Below are 19,158 nucleotides of genomic sequence, written 5' to 3'. Positions count from 1 at the left end.
TCAATTACTAACACATAGTAATTAAATCATTTGTCTTAAGACAAATTACTCGTAGCCATGTTCCTTTTTCATCAATCATGTAATGCCAATGAGTGGATATCATTTACCCTTATAATGATATGAATTCTACTATTGTGGAATGATGCTACATCATGCAGAAATTGTATACCAACGTACTGATTTTCGATTTGTTAGCTCTAGTTTTTCAAGTATTTTGATATAACAAAAAGTATATTAAAAATTCCCTTTACAAAAATTGTTTATAAGTCCTTAAAATTATTTTCAAAGTTTTGGTATCGATAGAAGTCCCAGGCCAAAACTACCTTGCTTATTGGAATGTGTTCTACTAATAGAAGTTTGGGTTGTATCAGTAGAACCTAGAGTTGTATCGGTAGAACTCCCAGTTCTACTAGTAGAATTCTGTAGCTTTTTCAAGGTCTTTTCATCTTGAGTTCTACCGATACTTATCCACCTAAGTATCACTAGAAGTCCTTCAGACTTCAGAAACTTGTTAAAAATTAATTTAATTCAAGACTTTTTTTTAAAAGTTTATTTTGTCAAAAAATTTGAAAATAATTTTAAGGACTCAATTTTTGTAAATTTTTGTAGAAGTGTAGGGATACTAAACTTTGGCCACTGACTTATAAACAAGTCAAGTCAGTAGCCAAAGTTTAGCATCCCCTACACTTTTATCGATACTTTGATGGGTTCTGCCGATACCAAATGAAGCCTTTAGAATTCTACCGACACAATAGAACTTATACCGATAGAATGAGCCCAACAGTCATATTTTAGAAAGACTTTTACCGATACAAGTTTCCTTTTACCGATACAAGTTTCCTTCTACCGATACAACGAAGCTGCAGACTACATTTAATGCTTGTTTTTATGGGTACAACAACTCCATTTTGTTTCTAATGGCTACAAACGTCCACAAGGTTATTTGAGGACTTAAATACAAGGTCAAGGCTCCCCATTGAATTCAAGAAAGACAAGAAACAAATACCTAACTTCCAAGAACTCAATTTTCCAATCTTTCTCAATCTTTTACTAAATATTTCTTGTATATACTTGTAGGTTAAGTTTTCTATCATTCTTTCAAGTGTTGTAACTTTGTGTGAGAGCGTTTGATTGTTGATTATCTACCTTTTAGAGGTATCATCTCATTCATCATTATTTTTCTCTCATTTGTGAGGTGTTACTTAAGGTTTTGGGTAGAAAACCTTAAGGGAAAGTGGTTCTAAATTGCCTTTGAAAATATAGGGATTTGTAAGGTTAAATTTTATCCTTAAAGGTTTAAATCTAGCGGATTTGGGAAATCCTTAATTGAGGAAAGTTAAGGTAGCGGATGTAGGCAATTGAGGCCGAACCACTATAAATACTTGAGTCGTGTTATTTTTACCCTTTCCCAAAAATGTTCTAATACACCAATTCACCCCCTCTTGGTGTATTTTGATCTCAACATGGTTCCTTATCCATTTGAACTCAAGCTTTCATCTACATTAAAGTATACAAGTCAGACATAAATAGTTCATCATCCATTCAGGATTAAGGTATGTCGCACTTTAAACGTCACAAGTAAATAAATCCATAAGCGAATCTAAGATAAATTCGTCATGGGTCTTATCTGATATATTGTCAGTCCAGGCAATGACATCTATGTCTCTATCTTCTAGAAGTCATCCACTCCGATGGCCAAGACAAGGCATCTCCCCAATTGGACTTGATAGACGACATAATAGTCTTTCAATCGATTTCTTCAGTTTTGATTAGACTACAAATTATTTAGATTATCTACTAATATAAATTGTCTTTTCGCATTATGATCCGACCACATAATGCAACTTAATATTAGTTAAACATTAGATAATCAGTGAGCCAATATTTGCTTACATTTTGTTTTGCATGCAAAAATTGTGAGAACATATACAAATAATATTAACGTATAATGAAATTTTATTTAAACCAATTTATTCAAAAAAATTACAAGTATGATATGACAAATACATTACACTTAAGGCACTAGATTCCAACAGCATATTGAGCATGATGCTTAAGCTTATTAGGCAGCTTAGCATAGATGTGTCATATACAGAATCTATGTATTGTGTTTGGCATCACTTCAGTGATCGCTGCTCAAATGCTTTCACATTGGTTTGTCAGAATGCAATTAGGATGAATGTCTCCCATAGCAGATATCCAAGTAATAAGCAACCACCTAAATGTCCCCACATCTTTGCGTGAAAGCAAAGCACAATCTAATAGGGTAGATTGATCACGGTGATTAATTCTAACAAATGAAGCAAAAGGTATTTTATACCTGTTCACAAGATAAATTGTATCGAAATTGTTGGGGATCGACCCGATTAAACAATGAACAAGTAAAAATAGAAGAAATTGAGAAATTGAACACACAAATTTAATGTGGAAAAATTCCTCTAAAGAGGATAAAAAATCATGAGCAAAGATAATTATGCTATAATGGAAAAAGAACGAAGAGTACAAAAGATGGAGATAAAAACTAAACCCTGAAAACCCGAAAACAAAGAACCCTCAAAACGTAAACACAAAATTTTCTAAAAGTGTTATGAGTTATAATTTCTAATATGGGTATTTTTTTAAGGTTGTAAAAGAGCCTATTTATAAGCTAAATTCACAGGTCAAATAATAATAAAATAATCTAGATTAATCAGAGTTTGATTGAAACAAATAAACAAAGTTTAACTGAAAGATTATTTTTTAAATTTGACTGAAATTGAAGTCATACACAATAAAAACAAACTACATCATGGAAGTCCTCATAAGCAACTTTACTCTGAGGATGGATGCAAATAATATTCTTCAACAATTCCCTATGTTTAGCAATTCGCAAAAGAACTTCCTCAAATACTCAACATCCCCCTCTTGAATGATTAACGTTTGTTGCTATGGATATAATTTCTACAATCCCTATCTTTAATCCTCATATGCCTGTAAATTATATTCTTAATTATTCTTTTTCCTCTTCGTTATACATGCAATTAACAAAATAATTTAGACATTAATCCAGTATAGAGGTGAATCGGATAGCAGAAAACAAAAGGAAGTAATGGAGGGGAAAACTAAGATGGGAAAACAATGAGGGCATAACTGTAATTAAGTTAAATGAAACATGATAATCGAATCTAACATTTCCAACAACAACGTAAGATAAGGCAGTCCAAGTGTTAGTTAGTGGAAGCCACAGAAGCGCAGAAAAGGGGAAAAACATGAAAGGTGGCGATTGACCTTAGTGGCACCGTGTGCCAAGCCATGATTCATGGAACTTTTTCGCTTCTTTTTTTTTTTCCCTTAAATACAGAAGAGTGAAGATTGGACGAAGACAACCAGACAACAGCTCATGCACGCACATCACTTGCATTAATTTATGTCTCCAACACACATAAAATGCCTAACACTCAACTTTTCCCTATTGTCTCTTTAACATGCAACATTTCAGTGGCTTAGTCAACTCTTCACTCACATTAACAACTTTCTCTCACCTATTTTTATAATTAACTCCAACAGCTTGCACTATATTATTAACATTAGCCCTTGTTTAGTTTATCTCTTCTTATAAAACTCAATATTTTATTTGTTTTTTCAAAATATTTCATAACCCTAACCTTTTTACCACTGATGATTACTTAAGTGAATTCATATAATTATCCTTTAAATATTTAAGAAAGTGAAATTTTGTATTATAAAAGGAAATTATGAGCTGGGTGGATACTGAGAGAGGGATAGTTAGGGTCAGAATTTTGCAATTTGCATTACTACTGTGATGAAACCCAACTGGCAATTAATTGCTATCCATTACATTGATTTGTGGGAAACATGTACCAACATCATATTTAATTATGCACACTGCTGGCTTTTGCCACACTAAATTATATAATATGTGTGATTCGTGTATTTCTTTTATAAGTTTTCATCTTATTTCTATTATAATTATATTTTAAATATATTGATATATATTCATGTGTTCGTCCAATCTATTTGTTCGTTTTGTAACTTGTTAATGCTTATTTAATTCTATTTTTCCTGTCATATTTAATCTTATAAATATAATCAACAAATGTTATGTGTAATGATAAAATGTATATTCAAATTTTAAAGATAATATTATTGAAAACGGTAATTATGAACTCGAATATGAACTATAGAACATAAAAAACATTACAAATATACTCTCTAATACATTTTTTTAATGTACATGCATTTTAAAAACATTAAAAAAATTAAACTCTAATTATTTTGTCTATGGATTTAAATATTTTAAAGGAATATGTTCTACATTTGAAACTCAGCATATAATTATTTTTAAGATCTACACGATTTGCATTTGCAAGTGCCCTCTTAAAATATATTTAAAAATAAAATTAATGTAAAATTGAAATATGTGCCTGCCTATACCGTGATTTTCTTTTTTTTTCTTCATGTTCATATTTGGAATTCGTGGTTATTTCTCCTAATAATATTATTTTTAAAATTGGATTTACGTGTCCCTTTAAAAATATAATATATCTTATCAATGCATCCAATACTTGATGGTAATCCTACATGGTAATTTTAAAAGTTATTATCGAACTATCCATTAAAGATAGTATGTGTAAGATAAGAATAATTAGTGCTAATTAAAATACTCGAAATTTTTATTTTATTTTTATATTTAGATATTTCAAGGGATATTAGTCCTAAAATCTATTATCTAAATGCAGATTGGTGTAATTTATGTATTGTTCATGTCATAATCATGCTTAAATTCTTTTTATATTTATTAAAAACTGTGATATACAAAAATAAAATGTAATAAAAATTTTGGGTAGAACTTACCCCACCCTTAACAGGATGAAATTATTACCCCAACTCACAAAGTGAATTATAAGACCAACACTTATAATTAATAGACAAAAGACAGAAGTTCAATATATAATAATACAGAATAATAAAACATGACAACAAAAAATATAACATATAATATCTGCAATGTCTTTCTACCCAAAAACAAAAAACAAGGTTAACAGTTAGACTTGAATTTTAAAATTGAAAAGTAAATACATTAAATTTTGGAAATAAAATATAGAGACTAAATATAGAAAAATTGAAGTGTACATGGACTTATAACATATTTTAACCAAATATAGAAATGCTTTATAGAAAAATCCCTTATGTTTTTTTTTTTTTGAAAATTATGTTTAAATAAAAGATTGAAAATATTTAAAACAATTAGCAAAAATCACATTGAGATGGGACAAGGCAAGATGAGAATGAATGTCTCATTTTATTGATAGGTTTAGCAACTTTGACAACTTGGTCAACTATTCGAGATTCACGATTATTTCATTTCTTAATGCTAACAATATACCGTGATCAAAGAAGTCTTAATGCTACAAATTTTATTTGATATAGCATAGAGGTTGGGATTTTGTATTAATAAGGGAGTATTGGGTGATTGTTTTGGAAAGAGCATAAATCGGTGTATAAAAGAAATGGAGGCAGAGTGGAGTAGTTGTAGTAAAATTGAGTCTTAAAGAAAACCAAGTCCGCTCATCACCAAACACGCGTAAACATCCGTTGAGGAAGTAAAGTAGAGTAAAGAAGAAGAAGGCAACGGTCCCCTCCTTTAAAATTTCCCATTTCTCTAAAGATCCGTTATCAACGGTCCAATTATTTAATTCAACAAAACGCGTCACGCCGGCCTAACCATCCTCTAAATACGCTAACTCCTCAACTATTTTTTCTCCCAAATTTGCTTTCCACCGCACAAATATTCGTTTCCCCCCTTTCAATGCCCACTTTTCTCTTTCGGATTTTCTTGCTATACAATCTCCTTCTCGACTATTTGGTCCCCAGAAAGCTCAAATCTTTCCTCTCTCCTTCTTGTACTACCACCACCCCCTTTGTTTCTGTCGGAGGTGAAACCGAAAAGAACCCATCTCCGGCAGTTGCATTGGCATCGGTCTCCCCTCGCTGTCCTCTAAAAAGAATGGACGCTGCTGAGTTGAAGAGGGTGTTCCAACTGTTCGACAAGAACGGAGATGGGACCATCTCCAAGAAAGAGTTGAACGATTCGTTGGAGAATATGGGTATCTGCATCCCTGATCCTGAATTAACCCAAATGATCGAAAAGATTGATGTCAACGGCGATAAGTGCATCGATATCGACGAGTTCAGTGAGCTGTACCGATCCATTATGGATAATAAGGATGAAGAAGAAGATATGAAGGAGGCTTTCAATGTTTTCGATCAAAACGGTGACGGATACATTTCCGTAGAGGAGTTGAGGTCCGTTTTGGAATCGCTTGGGATTAAGCAAGGGAAAGGGATCGAAGATTGTAAAAGGATGATAACGAAGGTGGATGTAGACGGTGACGGTAGGGTTAACTTTATGGAATTCAAGCAAATGATGAAAGGAGGTGGCTTTACTGCCATGGCATAAACATTCCGTCTATATTGGATTTGTAGATAAGCTTGTAAGATCTTGGGGCTGCATTACATCTGTTGGAAAATGGAACCATAACTTAAGAAAGGGAGAGGATGCAATGGGAGGAATGGGAGAAGAATTTTTAATCACCAAAGATTGATAGCAGTATGGTGTTTTTCATTCCATTTTATTTGGGTTTATTTTTTCGGGATTGTAAGATTGGTTTGGGATTTTGGTGGTTTTATTGTTTCTGTTTCTGAATTTCCCCATTGTCTTTATTTTTTCTAATCTGAATTTCTTTTTATTCCTCTTTTTCCCTTGTGATCTGCTTATTTGTCTCCAAGTGTTTCCTACAAATATCCATACCCTTTCATCCCCACGTACTTCAAAATAAATTATTATAAAAATAAATTCCAATTTTAATTGTATTACCTTTGTGAATTAGTCAAGAATCCAACTTTTTTGGACATACGCCCCAACTTTATTTGTGGGTTACAAAATTTAAGTCGAAACAAAAACTTTAAAGGGAAAATAAAATAAATGCCCCCAAATCTTTCTTCTTCAACCCTAAACCCACTCTAAAATCTTCTTCTACAACTCTTAAAATCCAAAATTTGAGATAATCCACCAATTTTATAATATTTTGTGCATGTTTTTGGTTTTAAGATTGGTTTTTGTTGTTATTGGGAATTTTAGATGTGGATTAGGGATTTCTTATTTTAGTGGATTTTTGTCTTTTAATTAGATTTTCCTTTTCATTTTCAATCCTAGACAGCATCCACATATGAACACAAATGCAACATCTAATGTTATATGCTTCAAAAAATTGACATTGATAATTTGATGATATTTTAGGTTGTATTTTAATTAGTTCTTTCAGCATCATGATTTATTTTAAGAGATAAAAGAAGGGATTGTCCAAATTTGAACGTAAGACCTGATGTCAATAAAGACTTGAACGATCCCACAAGACCAGCTAGTTGAATTTTGGTATCTTGTTTATGTTTATGGTGCAAGTTGTATAACAACAGCATAATGCAAAACTACTATTAATAGTGCTGGGTATTCTCTCAAATCAAGCATTGACTACTACAACGTTGAGAATTCCAGATTCAACCTTTCCCTCATTCGCTGGTCAAATTCTAAAAGAAGAACGTGAAAGAATAAGTGGCTACTTCTAGAACATGTTCATACATTTGACCTCTGCTCAAATTCCAAACTTGCGGGTAGATTCAGCTTTGATGTGCTTCAAATGACAGACTCTTCCACCCTGTTCAAGGTCCATCTCCACTGGTAAACAAATACTGAATTATCTTCCATGTTTGAGAAATTTTCTAACTATAATTATCTCAATGCTTATGAGAGGGCATAAGAAGTTTGGGGTAATAGGTCAATCTAGTAATCCGTGTATTGAATCATGTCGTGTCGAAAGGAGGTGGTCTTCAGCCAATATCAAGGACTCATCACTGAAGTTCAAGGAAATTAATATGCAACAATGCTATTGCGCCAAGGTTCAACTCAAAAAGCCAAATTCAATTCTATTATTGTCGAGTTGAACTTAAGCTTGAGCTATCAAGCAAGTTGAAATGCTTGCCTCAAGTAGCTTGTGATCCTAATCAAGTTTTTCTTTTTTCTTTCTCTAAATTAGTATTCAAAAGCTCAATTCAAACTCAAACACGAGTATAAATAATCGAGTTTAAGGTCGCACACAAGAATGAAGCTTATTGGGAAACAAACCTAATTGGCCTAATCAAATGAGCTTCAGCTATTCGATTTTTATGGCAATTTGTTGTTGAGCTTTAAAAGTAAAACTCAACTGAGTTCGACCAACCGAACTACGACCCTTCAATATCAGGTTGAGCTCAAACCTCCTACAGCTCCTTGGTTACAATCATTTTTATCATATTCACTTGTTTGAACAGAACTGAACACCTTGAGAAGGGAATACCTGAGGAATCCCCAGCACATCTTTCTTCTATCATGGTGGTTCCTAAGATACAATGTTATGTTAATGAATTACAATGTCAGCCTCAGAACAGTTAGAATGATGAAACCCAATGACTGAATTTACCAGTGTCCTACCAATCTGAAATTATGTCTAGTTATGGCCTATCCCATGAAAAACTTACTCGTTGTCATGGCTAGTTAAAGCTAGAATCATTGAGTTCAACCCTTTTCAGGCTGTCAACTATGTCTTCAACTCTAATCGACATGAATTCAGCATGTTCTTCAAGATCTTTGAGAATCATATGCAGTTGTTGTTGAAATGTCGCAGACCGTGCTCTTTCCCGATGTAGCTCATTGTATAGATCCTGTATTTTCTTATCCTTCTCTTCCTGCAATAGCATCAATGTAAGTATCTTACAGTCAAGGAGCATCATATGCATGATTTTCAACCAGAAAAATTTCCTCATTTAAAACAAGAAAATACTGATAGACAGAAGGTATTATTATTCTCATTTAGAAACAAGAAATTCACTGAAAAATTAAGAATCAAGTTAGTACAATGGTTGCATGCAGTCAAGCATATAATTCGCTAAGTTCACACTCGTGGGAAGTACATGCATAGGGTTGACAACTTGGTGATGAACAAACATGTCAAATAAAAAGCTGTGTATGGCATGATAAAAGTTATAGAAGAAGACCTAAATAGTCAACTGAACATCTTTGGATGAAAAATATTCATAGTAACAATGTAACATAGTATTGAGGTCACAATATTTGTATTTACTCTAACTCGAAGCCTCAAATTGTTTAAATTGGTCCTATTGCTTGACTTAAGCCACTACTATAGTGTCATCCTTGTTTCCCATGCTTCTCGAACTCTTAGAAGCTACTTTGCAGGCAAAAGGATCTCCCATTTCTAGTATGATCTTCCCATAGAATTATTTGATAACATAATTAAGTACAAGCAAATGCATCAAAACCTAGGTAAGTTACCAAACATCACATACCCATAGGTATTTTATTCTTTCAATTTCTAGCAAGAACTGCCAAGGAAATTTTGGATCCAAATGTAATGCATAAACGGAAATGGAAAAAGATTGAGAATGAGATTCAACACCAGACTAGCATACAAGCACATTTTCAGAATTTATACAGTTTGCATACTCCACTCGGCACTGCTCAATGTATATGAACATTAAAGAACACCTTTACTGGACAAACAACATAGCCATCACAATCTTCTCAGAGCATCTTGTTCTTACCTGGCTAAACTGCTCAATATGTTTCAGGGAATTGAAATTAGTGATAACAAGGGCAATGAAATGTTGATTTAATATCAGACCCTTCTGAGAGTCTATAATTTAGTTCCACACCAAGATCTAAAGCCTTATTATGATGACAATGAGTTACATCAACCCGGTAGACTACTTTCAAGCATCTAAGACTTACCTCACTTAGCATGTTTACAGTTGGCAGCTCTCCGGGAAATTTGCGGTCCATTAACTTGTGGCTATGCTCGTGTACAAATTTGGTAACAACCCATTTACCTCCATCCCTAGCAGCCAACCTTATCATTGCTTTGCACCCTTCTCTTGTAACTGGCCTTGGAGGAAGAACCCTGTCTTTTCTATGTGCATGCTTTGCCGCACGAAAACCTTCCCTGGAACACACAAAATCCCGGCCAATTATAGCCATGTTCTTTAGTGAGTGTCGAATCCGATTTGTTCGTATGCTGAAGCCAGTGCGCCTGGCATATTCAAAATAAAAATCTCTTGCATCATCCAGGGATTGAAAAGTCATCCCAGTGTATGGCTCCAAATTCCCCAAACCAAAAGCCTCATTAGCTTGTTCTGATGAAATGAACTCATTATCCATTATATTTTGTTCCTGCAACAGTTCTTGTCTGATCCCTTCGTATTTGGCCATGTTAACTGCAGTTTCATCCTCGGAGCTTCTATCAGTATCCGAAAATTCATGTGGACCAGCAGTCCCTGCCATTATTCCTGCTAACAAGAAAGACAGTAACAATATTATCTAATTCCTCAACTACACAGTATCTTACCAGTTCAAATATTTTCGCATAAGTTGCTGTTTAGTTCATCAAGATATATATATATATATATATGTATATATATAAAATCTAATTCCATTCAACCATGCTCTTTCAAAAAATATAATTGGGATCAAGCAAATTATATAACCAAAAACAGAAGGGAAAGTAAAAGCCACACCCAAATTATATTTCCAACATCATTTTATTTTAAGAAACTTCATAAATCATCAATGGTATTAATAGGAAAAGCCTAGTTCAAGACCTCAAATTTTGCTCTTTTATACAGCTAAAAGTTATGCCAATCAGGAAAATTGTTTCTTTCTTCTTTTCCAAACAGGGAAATTATTTCTTAACTCATAACAAATACTCCCCCTTTTTTTCATCTTTTTGTTTTGTACTTTGTACATTGCTAATCAAAAACAAACCCAGTTCTTAAATTACTCAAAAACATCCTATCTAAGTTTCCCAACCATAAAAATGTAGCCAAAGAGAAGTTCAGAGTTAAATGAATCAGTAATTGCCATTAACTAGTAAAACCCAGAAACTAAGAGAGAGAAGAAAAGAAGCTGGCAATTCGGACTAGAACTTACTTTTTTTTATCTTTGAAATATGTTTTCCTTTTTTGGTCTTCAAACAGGGACAAGTTTGGAGTTTCTGTTCCCAAACAGGGACAAATTTTCTCGAGAAAAAGAAAAAACAGAGAGTTTATACGCAAGAAAATTTTGGGTTAAATCGGTGTAAATTGCTCGTAAGTTCCTGTTATTTTTTAAATTAGATGAAATAGTCCCTAATTTACTCCTATGGTTTTGCTAAGCAGCAAATAATGACAATCATGTACGATAAAACACAACTCTAATAGATTGAATTTAAAAAACAAAGTTGAAAAAACTATAAAATATTTAAAAATCTAAAATGTAAATAATCCCTCACACTTTTATTGAATTGGTGTCATCTATCACTCGAATCCTAACCCAATTAGAAAATTATAAAAAATTAATTTTATTTTCCAAATAAGATATATGATTATGTAGGCTTTTTGTATTTTTATATTTTATAAATCAATAAAATTCTCCCATAATAAAAATTGAACCAAAGGCACCAAACATATAAAACATTTTCATTTACCATTTAAATTAAAGTAATTTTTAAATTTTATATGAAAGTTTAATAAATATATTTGTTATATAAATGTTTATATATTTGTATATCTGTACTTACTATTTGTTAGACCTTTTATTGTGTTGGTGTCACTCATCCAGTCCCAACAAATTACCAAAAAAAAATTATTTTCCAAGTAAATTATATGATTATGTGGGTGCTTTTGTCTTTTATATTTTTATAAATCAATTAAAATTTATCCACAATGAGATTTGAACCAAGGCTACCATGCATATAAATCATTTTCATTTACCATTTGAACCAAAACATTTTTTTTTTATTTTACATGAATTTTTCAAGAAGAGATCTCAGCACTTTCCTAACTAGTTTGATATTTGATATTTTTCACCTAAAGCAAATATCTGGTTTGACAGATCACATAGTGTTGCATAAAACTCTCAAATGGTTTTATTTCTTGCATTCTAATGCTTTCAAACCTGGATGTTAGCATTTGCATCTTTGATTGTTTAACAGTGGAGGCACCTTCATTATCAATCTCCTATTTATCCCAGGCTGACTTAGCCATAGTGCATTTTGCAATTCTCTTGAATTCCTGTAGACAAACTCCACAAAAGATAACATATAATGCTTTAGAGTTTGCATTTGTAGACTTTTCTTCTACAATGGTCCATTGTGCTTCATGCTTTGTTCCTCTCCCATTCTCAGAATCAATCATAGGTGGCTTCCATCTAGTCAGCACAACTCACCATGCATTCTCATCAATGGACCTAATGCATGCTTTTTAATATGCATAATTGCCAATCTCAAGCATAGGGGGCCTTGAAGTAGAATAACCTTCTATAGTTTGAATCTAGCCACATTACATATCTCCACTAGCTACTTTAAGTGGGAGGCTCTGATACCAATTGAAATTTTAAAACTGTTGCTAGCAAACTACACAAACTGCATAGAATGAGTGATAGGGAAGTGGGCACTTATTTGACACCAAATTTGGAAATATAAAACAAATGGAATACACATGAATTGTTTATACAATTCAATTTCTCTACATCTATAAAGCCTAGCTTAGCGAGAAATATTTATTCTTCAACAATTACAACAAATGAACTTAATCTATCATACACCCCGATGATAATTTTCCTCACCCTTGCACCTTGAAAATCATTAAAACTTTCACCACTAAATTCACCCCTATGAATTCAACAAGTAAAATCACAACACAAAAGGTTTTACTATCAATATGCACTCACCCTTGCACCTTGAAGATCATTAATACTCTCACTACTAAGTTCTCTCCTATGAATTTAGCAAGTAAAACCACAACACAAAAGGTTTTACTATCAATATGCACTCATACAAAGGTTTTACTATCAATGCACACTCATAGAAAATGTATTACTATCAATATGCACTCACCCTTGCACCTTGAAGATCGTTGATACTCTCACCACTAAATTCACCTCTATAAATTCATCAAGTAAAATCACAATACAAAAGGTTTTACTATCAATATGCACTCATAGAAAAGTTCCTCACTTGAACATATTTAGTGCTCTCAATTTTGGATACATAAACTTATACAAGTTTATCAATTTATAAAGAATATTTTAAGACTTGCTAATATAGAGAAGATCTGTAATGGCCTGAATTTTCAGTGGTGTTGGAATGGTGATTCGAGATCACTAAATTTGACAAATGAGTAGAAAATATTATTAATTTAGTGAGTATAAATTAAATGTGAAGTTAGGAAAATTTTTGAAATAGTGAATAGTGTACTAGGAATAAATATTAAAATAATTAGAATCGAAAATAAGGTATCGAAACCTCAAACTCATAAATCGAGCCATAAATATTTTTAGAAATATTTATAGAGTGTCATTGAGTTGGTATTAAAGTTTCATTAGAAAATTCTAACGTTTGGGTGGTCAATTAATTAAAAAGAACTAAACTGAAAATAATGTAAAATTTGTTAAAAGTGATTAAATAGCTTAAGTGGTAAACAAGGAGGGACTTAAGACATAAATATGCCAATATGGAATAGTTGAGACGGCATAAGAGAAGAAAAATCTGAAAAAGTGATGTAATAAGGGCAAAATTGGAAGTTTTGTAAAAATTAACAGATAAAAATCTTAATTAAAAGAGTTTCTAGGCAATTATTCATATTTCTCAGCAAAAAAAACGCCATTGAAGGGTCTCTCCAAGTTGGTTTTTCATATATTTGAATCATATCAAGAACCCGAAGATAAACGAGGAAAGGAGAAAATTACCGATTAGTCACTAAACTTCCGTAACTTTTCCAAAGTAGTCAAGTAAGTTCATATGGCTGAAATTTAACGATTAAATGTTAATTTCATGAATTATATAGTGTATGATGATATATATTTGTTGATGGATTGAAAATAAAATAACAACGTGAAAACCGAATAAATGATCAAATTGAGCGGAACGTCGGATTTGAGTACTTCTAATCAGTGACAAGTGATAAGTGGTAGCTTTAGCTGCACTTATCTGATCAGTGACAAGTGACAATTTATAAGTGGTAGCTTTAGCTACACTTATCTGATCAGTGACAAGTGATAAGTGATAAGTGGTAGCTTAGCTACACTTATTTGATCAGTGACAAGTGATAAGTGATAAGTGATAAGTGGTAGCTTAGCTACACTTATTTGATCAGTGACAAGAGATAATTGATAAGTGATTCCGTGTAAGACCATAGCTGGGCTATGGCATCGGTATGTGTTATGTGATTATGTGTAAGACCATAGTTGGACTATGGCATCGAGGAAATGAAGTACTCAATTCTGTAAGACGTTCACTAATTTGATAAAGTCGGTAAGTGTTACATAGACTCATATTCAAGTGGTAGATTTATCGTAGTTGTTGAAATTGAGCTCAATTAAATGATTTCATCTATTGGATATTGTGTACGGCAGGAAGTGTAGTGAATAATAAGATGTGAATTATTACGATTAGTTCGGTAAGATTTATCTTAAATGCCTATGAACTTACTAAGCTTTCTATAAGCTTATTTGTGTGTGTTTATTGTTTCTTGTAGATTGACATATAAATACGCTCGGAGGATCGGATCTACATCAAGAATCACACTATCCAGATTTACTCCGGTAGATTTTGTTAAACAACTTTTTGATTTATATGGCATGTATAGGGAATTGAAGTAAAAAGTAATAGTATGAATGATTAAGAATGCAAAGTAAATCTGAATGTGATGGTTGCGTTAGACAATGAAATATACATGTTTTTAGCTTGGAATGGTTGATTGGTTGAACTTTATTAGTATTTAAATGAATTAGTTGAAATATTGAAATTGGTTGTAATTTAAAATTTGCGGGGAAGGTTAAATAATTATAAAGGGTTATATTGAATTTTTTTAAAATAATAATAAAATTTCAATGGAACAGTTTTTGGACAGCAGCATTATTGTAACTTTGAAAAATCACCAAAATGGTGGAAATTGAATTAGAAGCTGAGTGAGATATAAATTAAATCTGAATGAGTCTACTTTCACATGAAAGAAATAGAGTAAGCAGAAGAGTTATATATTTTTAGATATTTGAATTTTAGTGAGACAGGGTAAGAATGTTTTTTGAAGTCCTCTGTTCTGACTTTAGAAATTCATTAAAAATTGTACAGAAGGAATTATGAGTTATAATTTATATTTTTAGATTCCTTAATGAGTCTATTTTAAGTATAAATAATTGGAAGCACCATATGAAGTCTGTAAAATGCGATAATTGAATTTTAGTGACGAGAGATCAGGATAGTCGATCAGTGAAATATGGGAGACTTTAACTAATAAACTGTACTAATTGACTGAACCAAAAATTATTAAAAAATCATGGTAAAAATATATATGAGTCTAATTTCAGAGAAAATTTACGGATCTAAATTTTGAGTTTCCTAGCTTGAGTTATAATTAATTTAGTGACTGCTGCGCAGGTGGACAACCTTATTATGAACAGTGAAATAACTTTTAAAAGTAAACTTTTATGCTCCGAACTTTTAAGTTAAGTCAAATAACGCCTCATGCTCGACTCCGGAAACGGTCTCGGGTAAGGGGTGTTACAAGATCTATCACAATCCTTATAAAACAACTACTATATAAGTTGAATACAATATAATAATAAGCAAGGTAAATAAGGATTCTTAGCAGCAAAGTCTTTAGTGATTCAATCTAGTCTAACTTTCTTGATTCAAGGGATTAGATAAAGGTTATTTGATTCGATCCAATCTTCAAAATATATTTCCCCGAGTGATATGATCTTCATTGATGGGCTAGATGTTGTCCATATACTGAGCATAGCCCATTCAAACCGTTTCATAAATTATCAATACTTCAAATATGAAAGTTGTCATTAAACAGCTCCAATGTTAGGGAAGTGGGCACTTTCCTAACAATTTAAGGCTAGTTTCATATTTTTCAACGGTACAAATAACTACATAAATTTTGTAATATCAATACATAAATTCTGCCATGTAAAAACTACAATAAATTTAGTCATTTCTTGAAAGTTATATTTATACCGAAATGTATTAATTTTAGGTATAACCCATCTTTTATTCATTGCTATTAAATTTAGAGATAAATCTCAAATTTATACATGAATTTTAATTTAAAGTATAATTTTATATATAAATTTTAGTTTTGTATAATTTTATACATGAAATTTTGATCCAATCCAATTCTAAAAATTATTAACACAATTATTGATATAGCATCATTTTATGTTTATGTATTGCATATACAAATAATTATATTTATCAAATAAAAATAAAAAATATATTTATTTCTTTAAATATGTATAATTGAATCAAAATTAAAATTTTATATAAACATTTGAAATACAATAAAAATCAATATATATAATTAGACTAAATTAAAATGCATATGTCAAAATACACAGTAAATGTAAAATTTAAATTTAACATCGTTGTCCTTAATTTTCATTTTAGGAACAATTGCAATTAATTTGCCATTAATTTAATATTTTATTGCTACAACAATCCTTTTTTCCAAAATAGGAAACCAAAAATTGAATGACATAAATTATTACACCCTATTTGGAAACCATCTTCATTCATTTGATATACAGATTTGGTGGGAGAAAAAAACTTATGTTGAAAGATATTTTTTTAAGTTTACTTAAAAATTATTGTTGATGTAGTGGTAAATAATTTGTTTATAAATCCATTAAACATGGTTTAATCTAGAGGTGTGCATGGGCTGGGTTGGGCCAGGCCGGGTTCAACTAAAAATTTAGGCCTATTTGCTAGGTCTGGCCCGAAAAATAGGCCTAAAATTTTACCCAAGCTCGACCCGGATAAAAATGTTTAAACCTAGGCCCGACCCGGCCCGTCCATATTAATTTTTATATTATTTTTTATATAATTTTAATATATATATATATATATATATAATACATCAAAAATACTAAAAACATCAAAATAAATATTTCCCAACAAATTGAAAACAAATTTTAAAAATATGTATAATTAAATAACATTAAGATAGATGCAACTTAACAAACAAATGTCTCTAAAATAATAACAAAATTAACGAAAGTCTTTAAAATAATAACAAAGTTAACAATAAAATAAGTTTTAGACAATATCCAAACAATAACAACAAAATAGGGTTTTTATACAAATAATACAAAAAAATAAAATAATACTAAAATAGTACAACCATTTTATTATGTACCAAAATGGTACAAACAGTAAAAAAAATGAAAATGAAAAAAAAAACTGATAGAAGTAACAGAACCCTGGTTTAGGGGCTGCCACACGCGGCACCAAAGGTGCCAGTGACTAAGGCAGCACCAAAGGTGCCACTGCCACAAGCGGCACCCCAACCCGTATTTTTTGTCTTTCTTTGTCTTTGGGACCATTATTATGGTCCCCAAAGTGGCAAAATGAAGCTACAGGAAAGAAGAATGAGAGAAGAAGAAAAGAAGAAGAGAAGAGAAGATGAAGAAGGGGAAGGAGGCGCAGAAGGAAGAAAAAGGAAAAAGAAAAAGAGAAGGAGAAGAAGAAGAGGGAGGGAAGGAAAAAGAAAGGAAAAAAAAATAAAGAAAGGTAATTTTTTTTAATAGAGTAAGTAATGGTATAAAAGAAATTTGTTTATTTTTGTTGTTATTATTATAATGTGGTTGGTTTTGATTTAATTGAGATTTAATTTTAAATTTATTTATTTTTGCAAGGTATTATTTGATTAAAAAGAGATATTAAGGTATGTTTATATTTATTCATAATTTAATTTTATATTTATCTATATTTTCATTCATTCATAATTTAATTTTAATTTTTATTTTATGCACATTCTATGTTTTATTATTTATGTTATGTACATACTATGTCTTATTATTTTATTATTTATGTTATTATTTATTATTTATGTTATGTACATTCTATGTTTTATTATTTTATTTTATTTATTTGTTAAGTGTGTTTTATGTTGATTAGACATATTTTTATGAAATTTATTTAGCATGTTATAATGAGATTTTTTTACAAAAATAGTATTAAAATAAAATACCGAAAAAATATGTTTATGAAAAATAAAATACTAAAAGAATTAAAAACAAAATAGTATATTTACTTGAAAGTAATAAAATCCAAAAAAGAAAAATACGAACAAAGGGCCAAAATAAGGGTTTTTACTAAATTTATAAAAAACACACTAAAATAATACATTTCAAACATTATGTACTAAAATAATATAAAATAATAAAATACTTAAAATAGTATATTTTTTGAAAGTAATAAAATTCAAAAATAAGAAAAATACGAACAAATGGCCAAAATAAGGGTTTTTACTAAATTTATATAAAAAACACACTAAAATAATACATTTCAAACATTATGTACTAAAATAATATAAAATAATAAAATACGAAAATAGTATATTTTTTGAAAGTAATAAAATCTGAAAATAAGAAAAATACGAACAAAGGGCCAAAATAAGGGTTTTTTACTAAATTTATATAAAAACACACTAAAATAATACATTTCAAACATTATGTACTAAAATAATATAAAATAATAAAATACGAAAATAGTATTTTTTGAAAGTAATAAAATCGAGAAAAGAAAAATACGAACAAAGGGCCAAAATAAGGGTTTTTACTAAATTTATATAAAAAACACACTAAAATAATACATTTCAAACATTATGTACTAAAATAATATAAATTAATAAAATAAGAAAATAGTATATTTTTGAAAGTAATAAAATTCAAAATAAGAAAAATACGAACAAAGGGCCAAAATAAGGGTTTTTACTAAATTTATATAAAAACACACTAAAATAATACATTTCAAACATTATGTACTAAAATAATATAAAATAATAAAATAGTATATTTTTGAAAGTAATAAAATCTGACGCGACTAATAATATTGTAATATATTATTATTTGTTAATCACGGGTTCTATTAAAAAAAAGATATGCGTAATATATATAAATAAATCATGTTATCCTAATATTAATTTTCTGTAATTTAACACTATCAGGGCTCGTATCGCGTATTAAGGGGCCGGGTGAATGGTATAGGATACCCCCCGGATGAACGATTA

General features: G+C 30.6%; 2 protein-coding genes across 4 annotated transcripts; one reads left to right on the top strand and one right to left on the bottom strand.

Annotated features, from left to right (window-relative positions):
* The first annotated feature begins 5,732 nt into the window (after positions 1-5,732).
* On the top strand, positions 5,733-6,755 carry LOC105777224 (calmodulin-like protein 7). The gene has a single exon (XM_012600358.2). It carries the CDS (start codon positions 5,810-5,812, stop codon positions 6,458-6,460), a length of 651 nt encoding a protein of 216 aa, XP_012455812.1. The 5' UTR covers positions 5,733-5,809; the 3' UTR covers positions 6,461-6,755.
* A 726-nt stretch (positions 6,756-7,481) lies between these two features.
* On the bottom strand, positions 7,482-11,188 carry LOC105777223 (protein FAR-RED ELONGATED HYPOCOTYL 3). 3 transcript variants are annotated; one of them, XM_012600356.2, is made up of 4 exons: positions 11,036-11,188; positions 9,842-10,395; positions 8,575-8,781; positions 7,482-7,735 (listed from the first exon to the last, which is right to left on the bottom strand). In XM_012600356.2, exons 2-3 carry the CDS (start codon positions 10,388-10,390, stop codon positions 8,587-8,589), a joined length of 744 nt encoding a protein of 247 aa, XP_012455810.1. In that variant the 5' UTR covers positions 10,391-10,395; positions 11,036-11,188; the 3' UTR covers positions 7,482-7,735; positions 8,575-8,586. The 3 variants fall into 3 exon arrangements, with proteins under 3 accessions (XP_012455810.1, XP_012455809.1, XP_012455807.1); XM_012600355.2 differs by lacking the exon at positions 7,482-7,735 and adding an exon at positions 8,267-8,435; XM_012600353.2 differs by lacking the exon at positions 7,482-7,735 and having other exon boundaries at positions 8,267-8,781.
* Between the last annotated feature and the right edge of the window lie 7,970 nt (positions 11,189-19,158).

Source organism: Gossypium raimondii, chromosome 10, assembly GCF_025698545.1.
Source record: "Gossypium raimondii isolate GPD5lz chromosome 10, ASM2569854v1, whole genome shotgun sequence".
In the NCBI taxonomy this organism is placed as follows: domain Eukaryota; kingdom Viridiplantae; phylum Streptophyta; class Magnoliopsida; order Malvales; family Malvaceae; genus Gossypium; species Gossypium raimondii.
This window is presented reverse-complemented; position numbering and strand designations above follow the sequence as displayed.

Excerpts from the sequence above, each read along its gene's own strand:
- LOC105777223 (XM_012600356.2), bottom strand. The coding sequence starts at position 10,390 with ATGGCAGGGACTGCTGGTCCACATGAATTTTCGGATACTGATAGAAGC. Across the intron at positions 8,782-9,841 it reads CTGTAAACATGCTAAGTGAG|GAAGAGAAGGATAAGAAAAT; the intron begins GTAAGTCTTAGA and ends ATGCTATTGCAG.
- LOC105777224 (XM_012600358.2), top strand. The coding sequence starts at position 5,810 with ATGCCCACTTTTCTCTTTCGGATTTTCTTGCTATACAATCTCCTTCTC.